At 43.1% G+C, this 19,889-nt stretch overlaps 6 protein-coding genes across 6 annotated transcripts; 5 read left to right on the top strand and 1 right to left on the bottom strand.

The window, feature by feature from the left end:
- The first annotated feature begins 3,357 nt into the window (after positions 1–3,357).
- LOC6587894 lies at positions 3,358–4,365 on the top strand. Its single transcript, XM_002013274.2, has 2 exons — positions 3,358–3,814; positions 3,881–4,365. The coding sequence occupies exons 1-2, from the start codon at positions 3,358–3,360 to the stop codon at positions 4,363–4,365; spliced, it is 942 nt and encodes a 313-aa protein (XP_002013310.2).
- A 2,930-nt stretch (positions 4,366–7,295) lies between these two features.
- LOC6587885 lies at positions 7,296–8,720 on the top strand. Its single transcript, XM_002013275.1, has 4 exons — positions 7,296–7,505; positions 7,580–7,862; positions 7,964–8,145; positions 8,574–8,720. Exons 1-4 carry the CDS (start codon positions 7,296–7,298, stop codon positions 8,718–8,720), a joined length of 822 nt encoding a protein of 273 aa, XP_002013311.1.
- Positions 8,721–12,848: 4,128 nt separating this feature from the next.
- Positions 12,849–13,746, top strand: LOC6587835. Its single transcript, XM_002013276.1, has 2 exons — positions 12,849–13,245; positions 13,313–13,746. Exons 1-2 carry the CDS (start codon positions 12,849–12,851, stop codon positions 13,744–13,746), a joined length of 831 nt encoding a protein of 276 aa, XP_002013312.1.
- Positions 13,747–16,606: 2,860 nt separating this feature from the next.
- Positions 16,607–18,329, top strand: LOC6587906. Its single transcript, XM_002013277.2, has 4 exons — positions 16,607–16,754; positions 16,831–17,337; positions 17,611–17,724; positions 17,777–18,329. Exons 1-4 carry the CDS (start codon positions 16,608–16,610, stop codon positions 18,257–18,259), a joined length of 1,251 nt encoding a protein of 416 aa, XP_002013313.2. The 5' UTR covers position 16,607; the 3' UTR covers positions 18,260–18,329.
- A 111-nt stretch (positions 18,330–18,440) lies between these two features.
- On the top strand, positions 18,441–19,280 carry LOC6588072 (protein D2). Its single transcript, XM_002013279.2, has 2 exons — positions 18,441–18,631; positions 18,709–19,280. The coding sequence occupies exons 1-2, from the start codon at positions 18,500–18,502 to the stop codon at positions 19,186–19,188; spliced, it is 612 nt and encodes a 203-aa protein (XP_002013315.1). The 5' UTR covers positions 18,441–18,499; the 3' UTR covers positions 19,189–19,280.
- Positions 19,242–19,857, bottom strand: LOC6588036 (probable small nuclear ribonucleoprotein Sm D2). Its single transcript, XM_026988148.1, has 2 exons — positions 19,800–19,857; positions 19,242–19,684 (listed from the first exon to the last, which is right to left on the bottom strand). Coding segments are annotated over exons 1-2 (360 nt in total). The 5' UTR covers positions 19,802–19,857; the 3' UTR covers positions 19,242–19,326.
- Positions 19,858–19,889: the final 32 nt, after the last annotated feature.

A 19,889-nucleotide genomic window follows, 5' to 3' on the forward strand; every position in this document is an offset into this window, starting at 1 on the left:
TAAATGTCATGTAAAGTAAAATTCATTTTTGGATCACAGCACAGGGTGATGCCAATCCAATCGTAATGTTGGCAATTCCATAGAACTCTGCTTCAATTTACAGGTTAATAAAATTCGCAGGAAGAGTGCACTTATCCACAGAGACGAAACCGACCAATGCCATGCCCTAAGAATCATCTTTAAATATACATAATATTTTCAAGATGATTTCTTCGTATAAAAGTCTATTATATAAGCAAATGATTGTGATACCACCATATGGTAAATTTCAAATAAATAAATATTTTACCACTCCTGGGCTTATCAATTTTGCTAAATCAATAATCTTTATCCAAGACAATCTTCATGAAATTTGTTTACTACTAGTATGCCATTCCCATAAGAGCACTATGGGCAAAAATGGGATCATGTTAGCATTTATTATACATAAGTACATATGTATTACATATTATGTATGTATTAATAAAAATAAAGTTACATTTTTAAGTTTTACTTTCCATAAATTTTAAATTTATTCCTTTAATTGATTTTTAAAAATGTTTAAAAGTATTATCAAAGCGTTTTGAACTCTAATATGTACTCAGAACATAGACCAGTTTATAAAATTCTAAACAACAACAAAATTGTATTTATTCCAAAAAAAAAGGGATTTTTTGCCCATAGTACAGTGGCGCAATGAGCCGACACGCTGAGAAATCACTCACACAGACCAGCAGCTTCAATAATAATACATTTTCTTTGGATGAATCAAAGCGCCAGGGCACAGCAGGAATGACGTCCCAAAATGTCTTCGCCTAATTGTCGGCTGGCAAACAGTCGAATCCACATGGTTCCCCACTCATTTCCATAAATATATTTATTAGGTAGCATATTGCCATTCGCGGGGACGGGAAGGCTTTGATGTCCCTAGGGGAATGTCGAGCAAGCAGTGCGCGAACTCATCTGAAAGCTCATCTGAAATTAATATTTATGTAAATGCCAAGCGCAATTAACACGCAAATGGCAATGCTTTCACTTTTTTCCAACATACAAAAATTCCTTGTTGCCCAAAGAAAAGTAGATAAATAAAAAATCCAAATTACAACAAAGAGCGGAAGCATTAAGACTCGTGGGCCCTATGTCTCGGCCCAGCCAACTGCACTGACATCAAAACACCGATTGCCAAATTGGCAGCTCATTAAATACCAAAGCAGGCAAAGCACTTCAAGACATACTTCAGTTCCCTCTACGCTCAGCTCCGATATCACACAATTAGGCTCGGCTTCTGTCTTGGCCCACGAATATTTTTCCGCTATTTGAAACCAAGGAAATATATTTTCACGCCAACTGAAGTGACACCCACACACTCTGGATAATTAAGGTCTATACTAAATAGTATCGATTACTCACTGGCCAGTGTCAGGGCTCAAGGACAAGTGCTGCTTGAGACAGAACTTGAAAGAGATTCGATCCCCTTTCCGTAGACATCGTTTCTAGCTAATCGAATACTTACATCCCCAACCCAAGGCCAATCAGAGAATTCGGCAAAGAATAGTACCAATGTCCCATTCATTTGAGACGTTTATTTTAAGAAATAATTTATCGGTCTTTCTATTTATGTATTTGCTTAATTTATTCCACAAGAAAATTATTGCATTGGACAACTTTTTTCAAATTACGCCAATGATGCTGATTCACAGTTAAAGATTGACATAAAGGAACATAAAAATTCAAATTGGGTTTAAATTACGCATGGGATGTTCTTAATATTAAAGGAAATACATAGGGTCCATCTAATACCATTATTGGAAGAAACATTGAAGTATTGCTTGAAAACAAATCAGCAGTTTTATTCAACAGTGGCAACATCATAGTGGTACCGCTATCGTCCGCGGATGTTAATATCCTGCTAAGGGAACTACGGCATAAAATTTGTATGGTATCTAAAAATGGACCTCTCCGAAATCCGACTTTTACGAATATCCAAACGGATGCCAGATAACCGGTAGACCGACCAGAGCAAAAAGAATAAATAACATAGCTAACAGAAACCACAAAATAAGCGGAAAAAGGTATTCAAATTAGTATCGGTCTGTCTCTTCTAGCGACTATAAAAACTGTACAATATCAGCTATAAATATGTATACGCACATAAGGAGAAAGTTAATATAAGAGAAAGAAAGCCAGAACATTGTGGGGTCAATATCAAATTCTGAAAAGAAAAATTTTAGTAAAGAATATAGCAGTATAATATTTCAAGTCCATGACATCCTCCATACAATCGAAAAAGTACTTTAAGCCTGAATGTACTTTTTTTTTGAGGAACGGAACTTTTAATACCCTTGCAGCTATATTATAAATAGCCATTCCAAAGTAAAAAGAGTTTGATTAAAACACTCTACGTCTCGTTGCTATGCCCGTACTATGCTTTAGTACAAAGAGCATTAAAGCCATTATAGATTCTGAGCTAGAACAATTTGTAATTTTTTCCCCTCGTAATATTAATTGATGCTAGAACTCTGGTAGACTATTGCCTTAGTAGACCTTACCGATAAAGGCTAAATCTTATTGACCCACCTTCTTGGGATGGCTGATGCCTAAACACTCCTGGGGCCAGATTTTATTTCTTTTTTCGTACGAATATAACGTAACGCCAGGATGAAATTACCATATCTAATGGTATACAAAAATTATATGTTGCTGGGGACTGCAATTCCGCTGTTCGGTACGAGTACTCGTATCCCAGAAACTACTTATTCGAGTTCCCTGCCAAAAAAAATACCACAGCGTGTCTTCGTCTTGTATTTGAATTGAGTTGCGAGGCACGCACCGGACTGCTGGCCACTTGGTTTTACGAGCTTCGTCCGCTATAGCAATGGTGACAGGGGCAGCCCATCGATATAGAAGCCATCAAATAACTTTCAATTATGTGCGGCATATTATGGCGGGGGTGTTATGATGGAAACCTCTTTGATGAATCCCTCAACAAAGCAAAGAGACTTGCGTGCCCATAAAATGTTGAGTTGACCCAGTACCATTTCTGGGTGTGCATTTATAGAACCCCAAAACCGCCTCGGAGTACTCCTTCTTCGAGTGCTGCGCCCTATAGGTGAAACTCTGGTCGGACGGGGGGATAACTTGCGCTTTCCATGGCTTTGACAACAAAGCAAAATGGTCGCTAAAGCTCAAGCCCAAAGAAGAGCTCGCGCGTACTCTCTGTATACGCATTTCAATTAACAAAGTACCCGACGTATAAAAACCATGCGGTGCCCAGGCGACATTTGCATAACCCATTGAGTCGCCAACGCGTGCAGACTTCTACTACTACGAGCTGAGAGTTCGGATTCACGCGGATTACTTCAGGTGAAAGCGAAAAGGATGAAGAGCTACGCTTTCTTAATCGCCGCTGTGACGGCGCTGTCCGCCGCCGCCCAGGGAGCGACCACCCAAACCGAAGTGCCACGGACGCCGCAGTCTGCCGCCCAGCTGGCTCTGGACATGTACCACGGCTGCCTCAAGGACCTGAGCGTGTCTTGTGTGCGTCCCAAGGCGATGCGGTGGTTCAATATAGCTTTGCAGCAGCCGGAAGTCAGACTAACTGACCGTCTGTCGATTGTCCGCACCACGGAAAAGTCGGAATCGACCTCATCCCGCTCTCTCAATGCCGAAGAGCAAATGTTCGATGACATCGATGGCTATCTGGGCAGTCATGCCTTGAGAATCCAAGCACCAGAGTACTTCCGTAGCTCCGAAGCCCGTGCGTTGGTGCCCGTCTTTCTGCTGCAGAATGCCCTCACTCAGGGCGGAGTAGTGCCTCTGGCAGCCGCCAACGAGGGTGAGTCGTAAATCCTGATGAAATATCAATTGGGTAGGAAAACTTTACTCTTTCGTCTGTGTTTAGGTCGTGGTATGATCCGCAAGGCCATATTGCCTTTCCTACTCGGTCTGAAGCTGAAGACAACTGTTTTGGTGCCCCTGGCCCTGGGTCTGATTGCTTTGAAGACGTGGAAGGCGATGACTTTGGGTCTACTCTCGTTGGTGTTGTCCGGTGCTTTGGTTATATTCAAGATTGCCAAGCCCAAGATCGTCAACTACGAGGTGGTGCACTATCCAAACCACCACCATGTCGAACATGTGGTTCCCCACCACATTGAGCATGTGGTACCACACCATATCGAACATGTGGTTCCACATCACATTGAGCACATTGTACCCCATCACATTGACCATCATCTGGATCACCATATCGACCATCATGTGGATCTCCCTGTGGAGCATATCGAGCACTTGGAGCATCCGTCGCCCGCTTGGGACCCGCACGCTTGGGCCCGCTCCTCTCAGGAGCCACAGGATGCTCAGGACCTTGCCTACGCGGGTCAGAAATAATACTGAAAGATCCCGAAACCCGAAATTCGAATTCATAATTATTTATTTGCTCTAATTTAAGTAGTTGAAACGCGAGGGGAGCTTGGCGTTTGGTTTAATTTATTTATTTATTGAAAAATGTACAAAACCAAGCTAAAAAAAAGGAAGAAAGCCCAAGGCCAAGTAATTTTGCTCTTTTATCCTTTTGTGTAAATACTTCTGCAATAAAAACCATGCGAAAATGATGTGCCTAATTGAAGACTTTCCAAGGGCTGAAGTCTCTACGTTTTTTCCGGTATAATTACCCCGAAAACTTTCTAATGCCCCTAAACGGGGCTTGGGTCTGACCGTAGCAGTAAAAAGAATTTTAAATTCTAGCACAGCACATGAATGGAGGAGCAACAGCTTTTCGTTTTCCCAGGTAAAATGTAAAAACTTCTACCTGTTTTCATGTAAAATTCAAATGCTTTTGTGAGTCGGAGCGAAAAAATCACATTGTTGAAAGCAGCGCCCAAAGTGCCCCTCACTGCAACGAATACATTTTCTATGAAGTGGAATGTATCCTCTTCAGTACGGGATACCCTGTGCCCCTGTTTGTGTTGATTCATTGCAGGGGGCATTACTTTTAAAGATAAAATGCATTTGATCTTGTAAGACCCTATAGAAACAAATTGAAAAAGGTTTCCCAGGATAGTGGCCATCATAGTTCCCGCAGCGAAAATTATTAGCCTACTTTTAGGGGCGTTCGTGCAACACGAAGGAAGACTCTTCCCACCATAGGGGGTACAAAGTTTTCGAATTGCCCCAATAATATGTGAACTTATTGCATTCATTCCTTCTGCACACGGAAGAGAAAATCGATGGTTCATCCACGGATAACCACACGCTCCACCAGATAGACGCAGGTGTGTGCTGGAAAGTAGCCATCGCCGCAGTCCCAGCCACACCGACGACAGCACAGCGTGCAACAATGCAAAATGGCGTTGGCGCCAGCAACAAAAGACAGGTAATGGAAACAATACAAAAGCAACAAAAGCAACAGCAACAGCATTGAGCGACCACACTTCATTTATATTTAACGGCATGCACTTGGCCGCCATCGCATGGCCGTTTCTACGCAACAATTTCGAATATGAAAAAGTTTTCCAATTTCATTGGCACCACACCGGACCATGGGACGTCCAGTACGAGTAGCTTGAAAAGAAATGCGACCGGAATGGCAAATTGTCCAGCAATTGAAACCGGTGAAACTTTTTACCGAAAGAAATAATCAAAAAAAAAAAGGAGAAGACAGAAAAGAAGCACGAAAAAGTAAAAAAAAAATCGAAAAACACACTCGCCCGCTATCAAAATCAATTTTCATGGCGAACCGCGCGTAATCAATATACGGGATTCATAATTTACAAGTTGCACGGCGAAACGAAAAAGTTCGACATTCAGTGCATGACTTAACCTGCAGGGTTTGGCAAGAGCAAAGGGGGATGGGATGAGCACTTGTGTCACTTTCGCTTTCGATGGCGAAAAGTACTTTCTATTTCATTGGCATGTAAATGGCAGGCAGCCCTTGTCCCTTGTTTTGCATATTCTTTTCCCGATTTTTATTAAGATATGTTTGCCGTAATTAGCTGTCGCAATTTGACGTGTGCTTACTGTATACAATTATGTGATGGGATATTTTTAATTACTTGTTTGTAATGAGCATTGAACGGTTTATGAACTTGGGGAAATGATATCCGCTTACTTACACTCAAAGAAAAATGGTAGTAAAAGAAAAACGCCCATATTTTGATTATATATTTGGTTTTTAAATACAAACAGAATGAGATTAAATAGAATTTACTTCGGTCTAAACATAAATGTATCAAGAAGTATAACACGGCCCAAATTTAATTTAAATATAAAACACTTTAAAATATTTATAATATTATAAACTTCCATGAAATATATTTAATCTTAATATCAAAATATTTCATTGAAATATGAAATATAATTAAATCAATGTTTTTATTTTCATTTTACAATTTCCACTCTTGGTGGAAATCTTTTGGTACAAATATTTAAATCCAAGTTAAAATATGAAAATTTCAGGCTTTTTCTATGGGTTTAATAGCCAATTAAAACGTGTTCATGGAATGCTAATTGCCAATCAAACTTTTTACTTCTATAGTTTCAAAGTGATTCAAGAGTCACTTGACCATTTATAATTATGAAAGTTAGGAAAGAAAATATTCTCTTTTTTATTTTCCGCATTGTCTTGTTTTTCAAGTATTTATTTTATTACTTCAATTATGTTAGATTTTGTATGCAAGAAAAGGGGCTTTCAGCTTAACATTTTTGCAATTTAATTTTAATCGGGTGAAACGTTGTTCGGAAATTACTTTGTTCATCGAAGCTCATATCTAATTTCCAAGAACAAGAACTCACAGGTACAATGGAGAATCGAGATTTAATCAGTTAATGGCCAGAGTGTGGCTTCCTTAATGTTTCTTCAGAGCAAACTGTTGAATGAAACGAAGGCATTATTCCCCCCAGCCACCGGCTTAGAAAATACTCCAATGTGGCCGGGCCGGCACGCGTTTGAGATATAGTCACATTAAGTATACGACACGTGGTACAGTACCCAAAGGCACGCACTCACACACCCGCAACAGCAGTGCAATGCCGGAGCGCTTCGGCTCTTTCAGTATTTGCTTCATTCATGTCTTTTTCGAGCATTTCTTTTGAATCAGCATTCGCTGGGGCGACAGCGACGAAGACGAAGACAACAACGAAGACACTGCGACGTCGACACTTGCGACACTCGGGAAGGTGGGGGCAGCGAAAGACGCCGGCCGCAGAGGCTAAAACATTGGGAGTATAAAAATCGTGAACAATAGAAAAACGATTATTAAACGCAATTGTGCCAGCATTGAGGCAACAGCGGCAACAGAGCGAAAAAAACAGTTAACAAAATGGCTAAACTGCTCCTTGTGATTTTCGGTGTGGCAGCCCTGGTGGCTGTCGGCCAGGCGGCGGCAGGTGCCTCGACACAGCAGCTGCCGCTGCAGCGGCTGATTGCCGAGGAGCAGAGCAAATGCGCCAGTGGCCAAGATTCGATGGCCTGCATCAAAGAGCGTGCCATGCGCTTTGTGGACAGCGTGATGAGTAAAGACAGCTACACGGTAAGAAATTATTTAACATTGATTTAAATATTTCGTCTACCAAATGCAGCTGCTTAATCTTTCGACGCATTTAGCTCTCCAACCTGGAGGTACGCTCCAATGGCCAGAAGATGAGCCCGATCAACGATGCCCGTGCCCGTGCCAGCAGTGCCGATGGCTTCATGGATGCCCTCGAGAACTATATCCAGGGCCATGATGTCAGTATGAACTTGCCCATGGCCGATGCCAAGATCACCGTCTCGGCTCGCAATCTGGCCAACGACGAGCTTAGCTTGAATCTGCAGCTAAACGGCGATGATGATGATAGTGCTGTTGATGGTGAAGCCAGGGGTAAGAAGGGCAACATCTTCAAGAAGGGTGGGTTGATTTCTGCATGCTTTTGGCAATATTGGAACTATCTTGTGGGCTACGTTTACTAACCTATACGAATGATCTCCCTGATCATGATCCGTTTGCAGGCAAGAAGCACCGTCTCCGCAAGCTGGCCATGCCCATTCTGGTTCTCATCCTGCTGAAGGCCATCACCGTCATACCAATGGCCATTGGTATCCTCAAGATAAAGGCGTTCAACGCTCTAGCCCTGGGCTTCTTCTCTTTCCTAGTCTCGGTTGGTTTGGCCATTTTCCAATTGTGCAAAAAGGTAAGCCAGCCTCGATACTAAAACGCACCTCTAATTGTCTTCTAGGCATTCGCTGGCTGTGGTAATTAGAGAGAGCGTTAGAGAGTTTTGCTTTGGTTGCGTGAGTGAGTTGTGGCGACGATTCAAGAGAAGAGTCAAACATTATTGCAATTAGGATTAGGTGTCCATAAGTACTCGTACAATATGCATGTATGTATAAGAACCCCCACACTGTCTAGAGTCTAGAGAGGGCACACGCAGGGTAAGTCCAGTCAGAATCCTCGCCCACAACCCGCTCCCGCATCCCCAACCACACCGAAACGAAACAAAACTGACACTCAACCAACTACTTCCCGAACCAACATGTGCATTTAATAGATTGTTTTTTTTGCCCATCCTCGGGGGAAGCATGTTTTAAAATTACACTTTTGCTCTTTTTGCCCCAACAGATTGCCCATGATCATCATCACACCGCCCACATCACCGCCCACGGCCCCTGGGATGGTCGTACATTTGGCTCCGTTGCCGTCCCTGCCCCAGTTGTGGAGCAGCCCCAGCAGTTGGCCCAGGAAATGGCCTACAAGGGTTATGTCTAAGCCGCAAAAACCAGAGAGCGGAGCGGAACATTAAGGGCCATAAAAAGTGGGCAGCACAAGAGCGCAAAATGATTGTTAATTGTTAGAAGTTTTTTGAGGCTTTTGTTCCTGACACTTCCCCAGTCCTTTCGACTGGTATCCCTTTTATCCTCCTGCTCTGCTGTCCCTTTTCTTTAGACTTTACATATAATATTTATTAACTATTTATTGAAAACAAGAGAATAAGAAAAGAGAGAAGGCAGAAAACCAAAATAAAGTAGCAGAATAAAATGCCTTGAACATGCTAAGCTTTGATTTAATTTACTGAAAACACCGGTGGGCCGTAGGTCAGCCATAATCCTTAATCTTTAAGCCGAAGCCTTGGGCAATCGACAGACTTCGAACTTTACGAGCCCCAGCCGGCAGGACAGGGTCTAATTAACGTGTTCCGCCCCGTCAGTACGCCTCCGGTGGGAGTCTCCGTCTCCGGCTCTCGACCAATTTCACTTGGCATACAATATTTATAGGCCAATGCGGCGGGCACAGCAATTGCGTCCTAATTAGCCAAATTTAATCCACATCCCACGGCAGCCGGCCCTCAGTAGAAAATATAATTAAGCATTCCACTCAAGCCTGGGGCTTGGGGCCCGGCTTTGGCGATCGATTAAATTGATCCATCCACTGAATATAATTTAAAAATTTAAATTTCTTATTTTCACTTGCGCGAAAGTTGACAGCCGGCAACGCCACCGCCACCTGAGAGTGAAAGTCTTTACATATTCTTGCCCCAGGAAAACCCACAGATCAGGGACATTTCCAAACAACATTGAATGCCGGTCACCGAAGCATGTTTGCTCACAGCCATAAATCTTTCATTCGTCGCACAAATAGAAAAGGAAAAATCTCAAAATAAATTCCTGCCAGCTCCGATTGCGCTCAACTGCACAACGTAGGTCTTCTAAACAGGAATTCGAATTCGGGGAAAAGTGTGGAGAGCAGAAGCGACTGGAGAGCACGACTAGGACATACCCAGGACAGTATATTGAGGCATTTTTTTTTAAATTTCAGTTGGAACTGCATAGGATTTGATATGACATATTTTATGAAATTTCTTAATGATTAAATTGAGGGAAAAAGTCCTGTAATTGTAATTTATACCTTTAGATTTAAAAATGTATACCAATAGATTTGACTCGTGAGAGGAATTTGTAAAAAAATAAACAACGTGTTTCACTTGTATTTTGAAATGAATACGAAAATATTTGATCAAAAATAGCTTTCATATTTCAAGTAATTTATTTCATATTAAAAATAAATAATTTTCATATTTCAAATTAATATATTATGTATTTAAATAAAAAAAGATTATCATATTTAGATTAAATATTTTTCCTACTAATTTAATATATTAGTGTTTAATTCATTTTAATTTAATTATTTAAATTAAAGTAAGCGTGAGTTTCTTTTTACTATGGCATTTTAATTTTTTTTTTTTAGTGTACAGAGAAAACATATGGTTCACCGTACAAACGTTTCAATTTTCCCAGCTACTTACCTTAATTTATTGACCTTAATCTTTCAGTCACTTTCGTACTCTTCGCACTGACAAAAAGGTAGATACGAGTATACCCCAACACCTTCTGGGTAGGATAATCTACATACATTTCAGAGAGCTCGAATTTAATTTGAAAGGCAATGCTGGCGAATGGTCAAGTATCCATTTTTCATGTTCCATGCTACATCGCGGCTACCATCTAGAACCCAATAAAGTGTGAAACGGCTGAATCGATGAATTTTCGGCCAGTGGCCCCTCGCTGTTCTGTTTGCAATTTTCACAGATTTTAAGCCAATTTATCAGGCGACTGCACAGTGCGGGGGGCTACCGCTCCCTCTGCGGCGGACAGCTGGACAGCTGGCGCCACTTTCATAATCGTTTGGCATGCATGAGGACGCTGTTTTGGGCAACACACACCACACGACTAACACAACATAATATGCAGCCTGGCCTGGCCAAGACGCGGGCATATGGAAATTTATCGAGCGACATAAAGTTGTCGGCTCTTTGGTTTGGCACGAACCAAGCAAACGTGGGGCTTTGCACCCCACCAATTTGTTTTGTCGTGGGGATAACAGTAGTGATACACATAAAAATTAGACACGACACCTATTGCATTATTTAAAATGACAATTAGATAACACTTATGAGGATGCAATGATTTTGGCAACCAGCCGGAAAGATGTTTGATTTGATTGTGCCACTCTGAGAGAAGTTTGCCAAAGTTTTTACCAATTTTTGCCAATAACACGGCAATAGATAACCAATATTAGTTTAACTAATGTTTTCAATGCGTCTTTATGATTTTTATGATCAATACCTCTTTCGTTACTTACAGAGCACTTTGTTTCCAATATTGCCATACCACAATCATTGCTTAGTAGAATATAAAATTAGGTTGATTTTCTACAAAATGTTTGCCTTTGACCATCTTTGAACAATTTTAATGATTAGTAGCCACTGGAGAACTTAAGTCTTGAAATAACACTCTTGAACCATAACATACAAAAAAATATATAAAAATTGCACGGATGGTAAACAACTTCAACTCGGTATGTCTTCAGGTACAGCCATTGTATTGACCCGAATAAAAACTGCAATCAAAGTATGTGGAGGTATCTAGTATTTAAGTATCTGGGCCCAAACCCTAAGTTTTGTCTCATGCAAAGTACAGAGCCGGTCAACTGAATAAGTTCAACAATTTTCAAAAGTAAAACCAACTTACCGATTTATATGAATTGTTAATATAGCAAGAATGTTTGTGGTTTCCAGGACACGTTTTTAAAGGCTAGCTCAACTGAATAGGTTCAAGTGTATTATTGCATTTAAAAGTTAATTTAACATTAAAGCTCAATGTATTCCCAACCATCCCGCCCTTAAATCTTTCAATTCTAAAGCGTAAATTAATTGAGGAACGTACAATCACGAAGTGAGTGCAGTTTCATTTAGCCATTTGTTTTTGTCCGTCTAGAAAAGTCAGCTACTAATTTTCTAGTGAGATTGATCCATTCGGGGACCACTTCTAGACGGTTGACAATGTGCATCCAAATGCACAATGACTCCGTAGATGAACACCAATTATGAAGTTATGATCATCATAGCAAAATCATTGGTCCAATTACTAAATAATTAATATTCAAGAGAAGAGAATGTAGGCCATGGTTCCCAGAAATTCGACCCAAATTAGCCAAGAAACGTGTCTGCTGGAAATGTGTCACAAATAAAAATGAAAATCTATTTCGTAATCTAATAACAACAAAAGTATCAAATACATACGATAATTGAATCCGCTTCTGAATTCAGCAAACAGTTCCGCATACACGCTGAAACAAACAAAAAAAAGAAGTCAAATCCAATCAAAGCAATCCTACGAGGAGGCAGAGGAGTATGAATCAATACCTAAGCGTAGGTGAGTTCCGTACTGATTTCTTGTATCGAAATTTGACACAATACGTTGAAATATGTACGTGCCCAAGCCCTTCGATCTGGCTTTCATGCGGTCGGTCGCGTAAGAGTTGAGGGCCTGCATACTAATAGGAAACAAAAGTTATTTTCATCGGAGCAGCGTCAGTGTAATGCAACTTTGGCCAAAACCAAAAGGCTGTATTGAGGCGGGGGTGGGTGTCTGGCCGATATGGAAAGCGAGAAAGCGCTGAAGACATGCGTTAGTGCCGACTGGTGGGGGGAGGGCGCTCTATGGCCAGGCAGGCCCGTGGACAACCCAGATAGTATTTTTTGGTGAAAAACTTTTTGGACATTTGCTTTCCGTGGACTTGGCTAGGGTTCGGCTTCGGCCCCGTTGGCGTTCCGTCAGTCTCGTCACTCGATTTTGTTGCCGCTGTCCAAAAACCAAAAAGTGTGCGCTCCAAAATACTTGCAGCAGGTCTCTGTCTCTGCCACTGTCTGTGGCTCTCTTGCGGTGCGTTGCGAGCCCTGCCTGTGGGGAGCGGCAGTATAAAACCGTTGTCGCTCGAACAACTGTCCAACATTGTCGTCGCATCGACATCGCCGTGAACACTACGCGCTCTGGTAGTGTCAATACATATATATATATCTCTTTAAAGTGTGCCCAAGAGGAGACCCGATTCAATATAATGGCCATCCGTTTCACGTCCTTGCTCGCGGTCGGTTGTGTGCTGCTAGTGTCTGGTGCTGTGTCTGGCGCTGCCATCGAGAATGCGGTCACACCGCGCATCCACAGCTCCGACGAGCTGATCTCGACCATTGTGGATAAGTGCTTCCATGCCAATGCCATGCATTGCCTGAAGGAAAAGGTGCTGACCTATCTGGACACGATGGCTAATGTGGAGGAGGAGGTCAGTGGGCGTGCCTTCGACGACGATGTCATCGACAAAGTCATTGTGGATCGCATTGGCCGCATTCTGCACACCAACGAGATGCGTCTCCAGCTGCCAGAGACCTTCTTCGCCAGCTCCGTGATGACCTATCGTGCTGACCGCGGCTTCGACCTGGAGCTGCCAAAAGAGGAGGGTGCGTTACAGTCTACAGCCACGACACCTAGACACTCACAATGACATGTTTCTTCTGTCTCACTTAGGTCGTGCCGAGAAAAAGAACAAGGACAAGCTCTTCCTGCCCCTGCTGCTGCTCATGAAGCTGAAGCTTAAGGTGGTCATGCCCATTCTGCTGGCTCTGATCGGTCTGAAGGCCACCAAGGCTCTGATCCTGTCCAAGATCGCCATTAAGCTGGTGCTCGGCTTCCTCATCTACAATCTCATCCAGAAGTTGGGTGGCATGAAGATGAACATGGTGCCAATGCCAGCTCCGGCCACGGAATACGGTGTGCCCAGCACCACGGCCTCCTCGTACGACCCCAGCAGCTGGGAGCCAATGAACAGCGGACCCTATGCCCGCTGGGACTCGCAGAACCTGGCCTATAGCTCTTACCACCCCAGCAGCTCCTCGTCGTACTCGTCCGGCTCATCGTCGAGCTCATCCCCCAGCTCGTCCAGCTACAGCTCTTCCTCTTAAATCAGGCGCCAAGCGCTACGCCCTGCCGCTTTATATGTACATACCACATACATACCAAGGAATACCGAGGATGCCACCATCCAAGCAAATGGAGGTGGCTCCGCGAGTCAAAAACAGACCAAATGGAACGGAACATGCCTAGGCCATAATTTTAGTTGTTAACGGTTAAGCATGCGAGAGTCTTTAGCCATTCTTCGTTAGCCATCCACTCCCCTACTCCCACTTAGCCTCTGCAATTTCTACCCTATTCACTTTGCCCCTTCTTCTTCTGTTCGCAATTTCTCCATTAGTTCTCGATCGTCACCAATCGACCAAAAATCAACAACTACTGAATTGAAATATTATTTATTTAATTTATTAAAATGCAAAAATTGAAAACATTTATCTAAATTGATGATTATTTAAAAGATTTCGTGATCACAGTAGGCGTTTTATTAGGTATTTAATCGAATTCGTGATCACTGAGGGTGTTTTTAGATTCAGTTGATTGGCATATGATGCGAGTATGCCAAGAGGAAAACTATCAATCGTCATGTAAAGCTCCACTATACGTAGATGCCCTAAACTGCAACTATTACAGAAAAAGCGATGAGAGCTGTTAAAGCAGGGCTCGTAAGTATTTTCATTTTTATAATGCAAACTTGCTGACCCGAAATCGGTACGGTATACAAAAATGGATCAAAGCATTATTGATTGTGTATATATATTTTATGGAATATTTGAAGATTTTTCATACAAAAACACTAAAATTCCGATTGAACAATGGTGGATAGTGGTAAGAAGAAGGAAAATAGTTGAAAACCTATTAGCAGACCTACTACATAGACAGACAAAAACTTCCAAAAAATGACGAGAGATTTTTTGTTATATCTTAGAAAGAAGATGTGAATATTTCTTGTGTTAGTTAGCTCTCTGTTTCAGCGGATATCGAGAATCGGATGGAGAATCAGAGGAAGATGAAGAAGAGGCCTTAGGAAAACCTTAAGAGAGGACACGAGCCCAAAAGGGTGCTTATGGCGGCTTAGAGTGAAATTTTGGGTCACATCCCGAGGCCTCAGGATCGAGGATGGGAGAGCGTTATACCACTTTGAGCTCGGAGATACTGGCGGCCATCGAAGTTTTTTATAGTATCGAATTATCGGTTCAGGCCATTGTGAAATATATGAAGAGAAATGGCCATGAAGTAACTGAAGCTGAGCTCAAGCTGAGCATCACCAAGGGCCAGTTGGAGAAGGTCTAGCGTTTTTTTAAGCTCAGGAAACCCGATAAGAATATACGAAGTCGTTGAAGAAACTGAGGGCCAAGCAGGCAGAGAACACCGACAAGAAGGAGAGCAAGGCCAAAGGCCCGATACATAGTCAGTACGGCTACATTGAGCGACAGAAAACGTGTCTGAACGTGTCGCCAGGTTCTGCTTAGCCACCGCAAATTGATTTGTTCTTTTTGGCTATAAAAATGATCCGATCTTATTCAGATTCATTTCTTATGATTGGGCGTCCTTAGTTTTCTCGTATCTTCAATATTCTGGATGCCACAGATTTTCGTCTTTTGTGGGGCCGGTAAGGGGTGGTGAGAAATTTTGAAATACACTTGGTTCGATATCACAGGTGTGTGGATACCAAATTTGGTTGCTCTAGCTCGAATAGTCTCTGAGCACTAGGCGCTCAACGGGACGGACAGACGGACGGACGGACAGACGGACAGAAATGGCTCAATCGACTCGGCTATTGATGCTAATCAAGAATATATATACTTTATGGGGTCGGAAACGTTCCTTCTGGACGTCACACATTTTCACCACAAATCTAATATACCCAATAGTCATTTTGAGTATCGGGTATAAAATAGCGTCGATGGGCGTCAGGATCTCCGAGCTCAAAGTGGTACCCTTTGGGTTCTTTAGGTTCTTCTACGATACGTTCTTCATCTGCCTCTGATTCTCCGTCATCCGGTTCAGATGAGCCGATTCGGATTTGTTTTTGGCGGACCTTTTTTTTGTTAGTTAATTGGAAGACGAAAAAGAGGAACGGACCTGTTATAAAAAATGTAATACATGTTTGCTTAAATTACAATATGTTTTCCAACGAAGCCCAAAATACGCATAAAGTAAGTTAACCCCGTTGCACCAAAGTTTGTATACCCTTTAGACAACAGGAATTTTTATCATACTAGTAATGCAAGTTTATACTGTTCGAGGATATGTTTTGAAAACAATATTGTAATTTTTTTTCACAGACGTACATACATATATGTAGGTCCATTTTTTGCACTTTTAAGTCTTATCTATGATCTCTACTAAAAAGGCTTGGAAATGGAAAACAATAAGACAAGGACGATAGACAGAACTCGATAAAAGTTCTAAACTAATTTAAATAATTATTTAATTGATAAAATAAAATTAAAAAAGTAATCAAGTAGACTGTAATATGAGACGGTTTAGTGTCACATTAAAAAATTTCAAAATGATCAAAAACAAAACACTCGAATTAGTCCACTCAATCGGCAATGCTCTGCTGAATGGTAAAGTGTATTTCAGTTTTGCATGTTGAAAAGTCGTTGGTAATTACAATAGTCTGTCTGTCAACTAAATGGGGTTCTAAGTGATTGTGGGTTTAGTGATTTAAGAAGTAGGCGGCACGCAAGTCCGTGGTCACTCAACTAATTGCTCTGAGGCACGCCAAGCACTTCCTCTACCTGGAGACTAATTAAAGGCGCTGGTCAGCCAATTGATGACAAATTAGTTAATCTGAATCAAATCGGCAGCTGTTTATAAATAAAATAAAGGTGTTTGACTGTGGGCCTCATGTGTATTTAAGTCGAAGCAATAGGAAAATTATAGTCAGTAGGAAAGCTACTTTAGAATGCTAATCCACCACTGGATTTTGCTCGGCCTGAGCTGGACACTCTGCAATGCTGATTTTTATTCAGAAACCGAAGTTGGAAAGTTCCTGAGGCACCTGGAAGTCATACCAGATGTCATTGAAGCGGGGCCGCAGGAGTTTCTCAATGTGGGTAAAACCATGAGGAGGGCACAAGAGTGTCACACAGCCTTGATTCTGGATTCCCTCCCCACTCCTCTGCTAGGTCACGTATCTGGGATTTATTCAAGCCGATCGCGGCGTGGAGCTACAGCCCATGCAAGTGCGCGATGAGCCCTATGTGGCCTGGAACGCACCCATGACAAACTATTACACGCTGCTGATGATCGACCCGGATGCACCAAGCCCCCAACAGCCCTCGGCCCGGGAGAAGTTGCACTGGATGGTGCTCAACATTCCCGGCAATCAGCTGATTATGGGTGATGTTCGCGCCGGCTATGTGGGGCCCACGCCAGCCTCGGGGAGTGGACTCCATCGCTATGTCTTTCTGCTCTACAGGCAACAGGATTACACTAAATTCGATTTTCCAAGACTGCCCAAACACATTCTTACGGGACGCAGCAAATTCAGAAGCATGCAATTTGCGAAACGCTATAAGCTCGGTTATCCGGTGGCTGGAAATGTGTTCACTGCCACCTGGAGCACCGATGTGCCAGCCCTGTACAACTCCATCTCCCGAGGCGCAAAACAGAAAATCACGCTATTAGAAACGGCAAGTTAATTTAAAGATGAAGATAAATTCGGTTATTCACTAATACACAAAACAAACGAAAGAAATTTTTAAATTAGTTGGTAAATACCCTAAAGTATCCGGGAATGGCATTAGTGGGCCTGCTCATGAGACTGACTTTGACAAGCTATTGGCAGAATACAGAATAGGGGGTTCTTAGAATAAGACATTCCAAAACAGAAGCCACATTAGACATATGTAAATATTTTGATCATAGCGTGCCTAGCCTCTTTTAGTATCTTATTTACCCAACAGAAGCAGAATATATCAAAACGTTCGAAAATGTCGAGTTCCGAAGCTGCCGAATGCTTTGCAAAGCATGAAATTGTTCCAGATGTAGTCCCCGTGGGGCCAAATAAACTACTCAAGGTAGGATCCCAACAAACGTATGACCTTTGTAACCGTCTGTAAGTCCTCATAGGTCACCTATGGAGGCGGTCTGGTCGTCGACAAGGGCGCCGAACTGACACCCACTCAGGTAAAGGCTCAGCCGAATGTGGAATGGGACGCAGAGCCGGAGGCGCTGTACACTCTCATCCTAACCGATCCGGATGCTCCAAGCCGCAAGCAGCCCAAGTTTCGTGAGTGGCATCATTGGCTCGTGGTCAACATACCCGGCACTCAGATCGCAAAAGGTGACGTGCTGAGCGAATATGTAGGCGCTGGGCCGCCCGAGGGCACGGGACTTCACCGATATGTATTCCTGCTCTTCAAGCAGAAGCAGAAGCTATCCTGCAAAGAACCACGCATACCCAAGACCAGCGGCGATAATCGAGCCAAGTTTAGCACCACCAAGTTCGTGGGCAAGTACGATCTTGGCAATCCCGTGGCCGGCAACTGCTTCCAGGCCAAGTACGATGACTATGTGCCCAAGCTGTACAAGCAACTCTCTGGCAAGAAGTAGCCATTAAATATATAGTCACCAATTGTGTATCTAATAACTATTAAAATTCGCATTGAAGCGCAACGAGTAATTAACAAAGAGCTTGTTCGTGGGATGCTTTCCCACTAAAAGCTCTGCCAGACTCGCTTTAACAGTGTGCCACCGGGTCAAACTGGTTTCAGTTGCTGTCAGACCTTGTTCGGGAGCTGATCGCCTTTTCCATATAAATCTGTTCTCAGTTTTCCAGTTCAGTTCAGAGAGATGATGCTGATTCCGATACTGTTAGCCAGCATTGTAGCGGCTGGGCACTGTTCTGCCTCCGTGGAGGAAGTCTTTGCTTCGCATAAGGTGGTGCCCGATGTCATTGCCCAGGCGCCAAACCAGTTTCTAAAGGTGGGGCAACAGAGACAAAGAAAACGTCGGCGAAACCAAAACGAATACTTAAACTATTTTAAACTTTCCGTTCAAAGGTCACATACAAACAGGGACTCGTTGCAAAGGAAGGAGTGGAGCTCACGCCCACACAAGTCAAGGATCAGCCCTTGGTCGAGTGGTCTGCCGCGTCCGGAGACTACTACACATTGATCCTCACAGATCCCGATGCACCCAGTCGTGCCGATCCAAAGTTCCGTGAGTTCAAACACTGGGTGGTGGTCAATATTCCCGGCAACGACGTGGCCAGGGGCGAGGTATTGACTGCCTACATTGGCTCCGGCCCGCCCAAGGGAACGGGCCTCCATCGCTATGTCTTCCTGCTGTACAAGCAGTCCAGCAAGCTGGACTTTAAGGAGCCGCACGTCAGCAACAAGTCTCGTCGGGACAGACCCAGTTTCAAGGCAGCAAAGTTTGCAGAGACGTATCAGCTAGGTAATCCCGTGGCCGGTAACTTCTACCAGGCGCAGTACGACGACTACGTCCCAGAGCTCCACAAGCAGCTCTCCGAGGAGTAAGAGCTTACCTCTGAAGCACACCTACATATATTTTGCACAGTGCACACATTTGGTTTAATTATAGAAAATCGCTTTTGGTTTTATTGACTTCAGTGGAAAGTATTCTATTCGTGTTTTGGGTTTTGGTGAAAGTGCAGTCTATTTACCAGCTGCTGTGGCCAGGGGATTTCGCAGCACCAGGATCACAGAGTCGCCGCGCAGAAACATTTTCGAGATGAAGCGATCTTTGTTGACGGGCTTCACCTTCTTTTTGCCCTTGCCCGTTCGCGGCAGCTCCGTCCACATCTCCTTGACGTTCTCCAGCACCATGTTGCAATGGCGGTCGAAGGCCTTCACGCGGCCCAGCAGCTTCTTGTTATTGCGGCAATTGATGAGCACTTGCGTGTTGTTCTTCACGGACTGTGTGAGCACGGACAGGGGTCCGGTGTTGAACTCCTCTTCCTCCTGGCGGGCCAGCTCCTCGGGTGTCAGCTCCGACTTCGGTTTCACAAGAGCCCTTCAAAATAATGCAAAATTATTGGACGCTACAACAATCGCAAAAGCCGGCGCACATGTCGCTGGTCGGCATGAGTCGAAGTATTCGGTTTTCATACTTTCCTGATGTTACTTACATGTTGTAGTAGCTTTAGATGTTGCTAAATACAAAAAGTAATACTTTTTCACTTGTTTTTTGTTAGTTTTTGCGGATTTTGTCGAAAAAT

This window comes from Drosophila persimilis, unplaced genomic scaffold (assembly GCF_003286085.1).
Source record: "Drosophila persimilis strain 14011-0111.01,24,50 unplaced genomic scaffold, DperRS2 tig00000000-arrow-pilon, whole genome shotgun sequence".
NCBI lineage: Eukaryota > Metazoa > Arthropoda > Insecta > Diptera > Drosophilidae > Drosophila > Drosophila persimilis.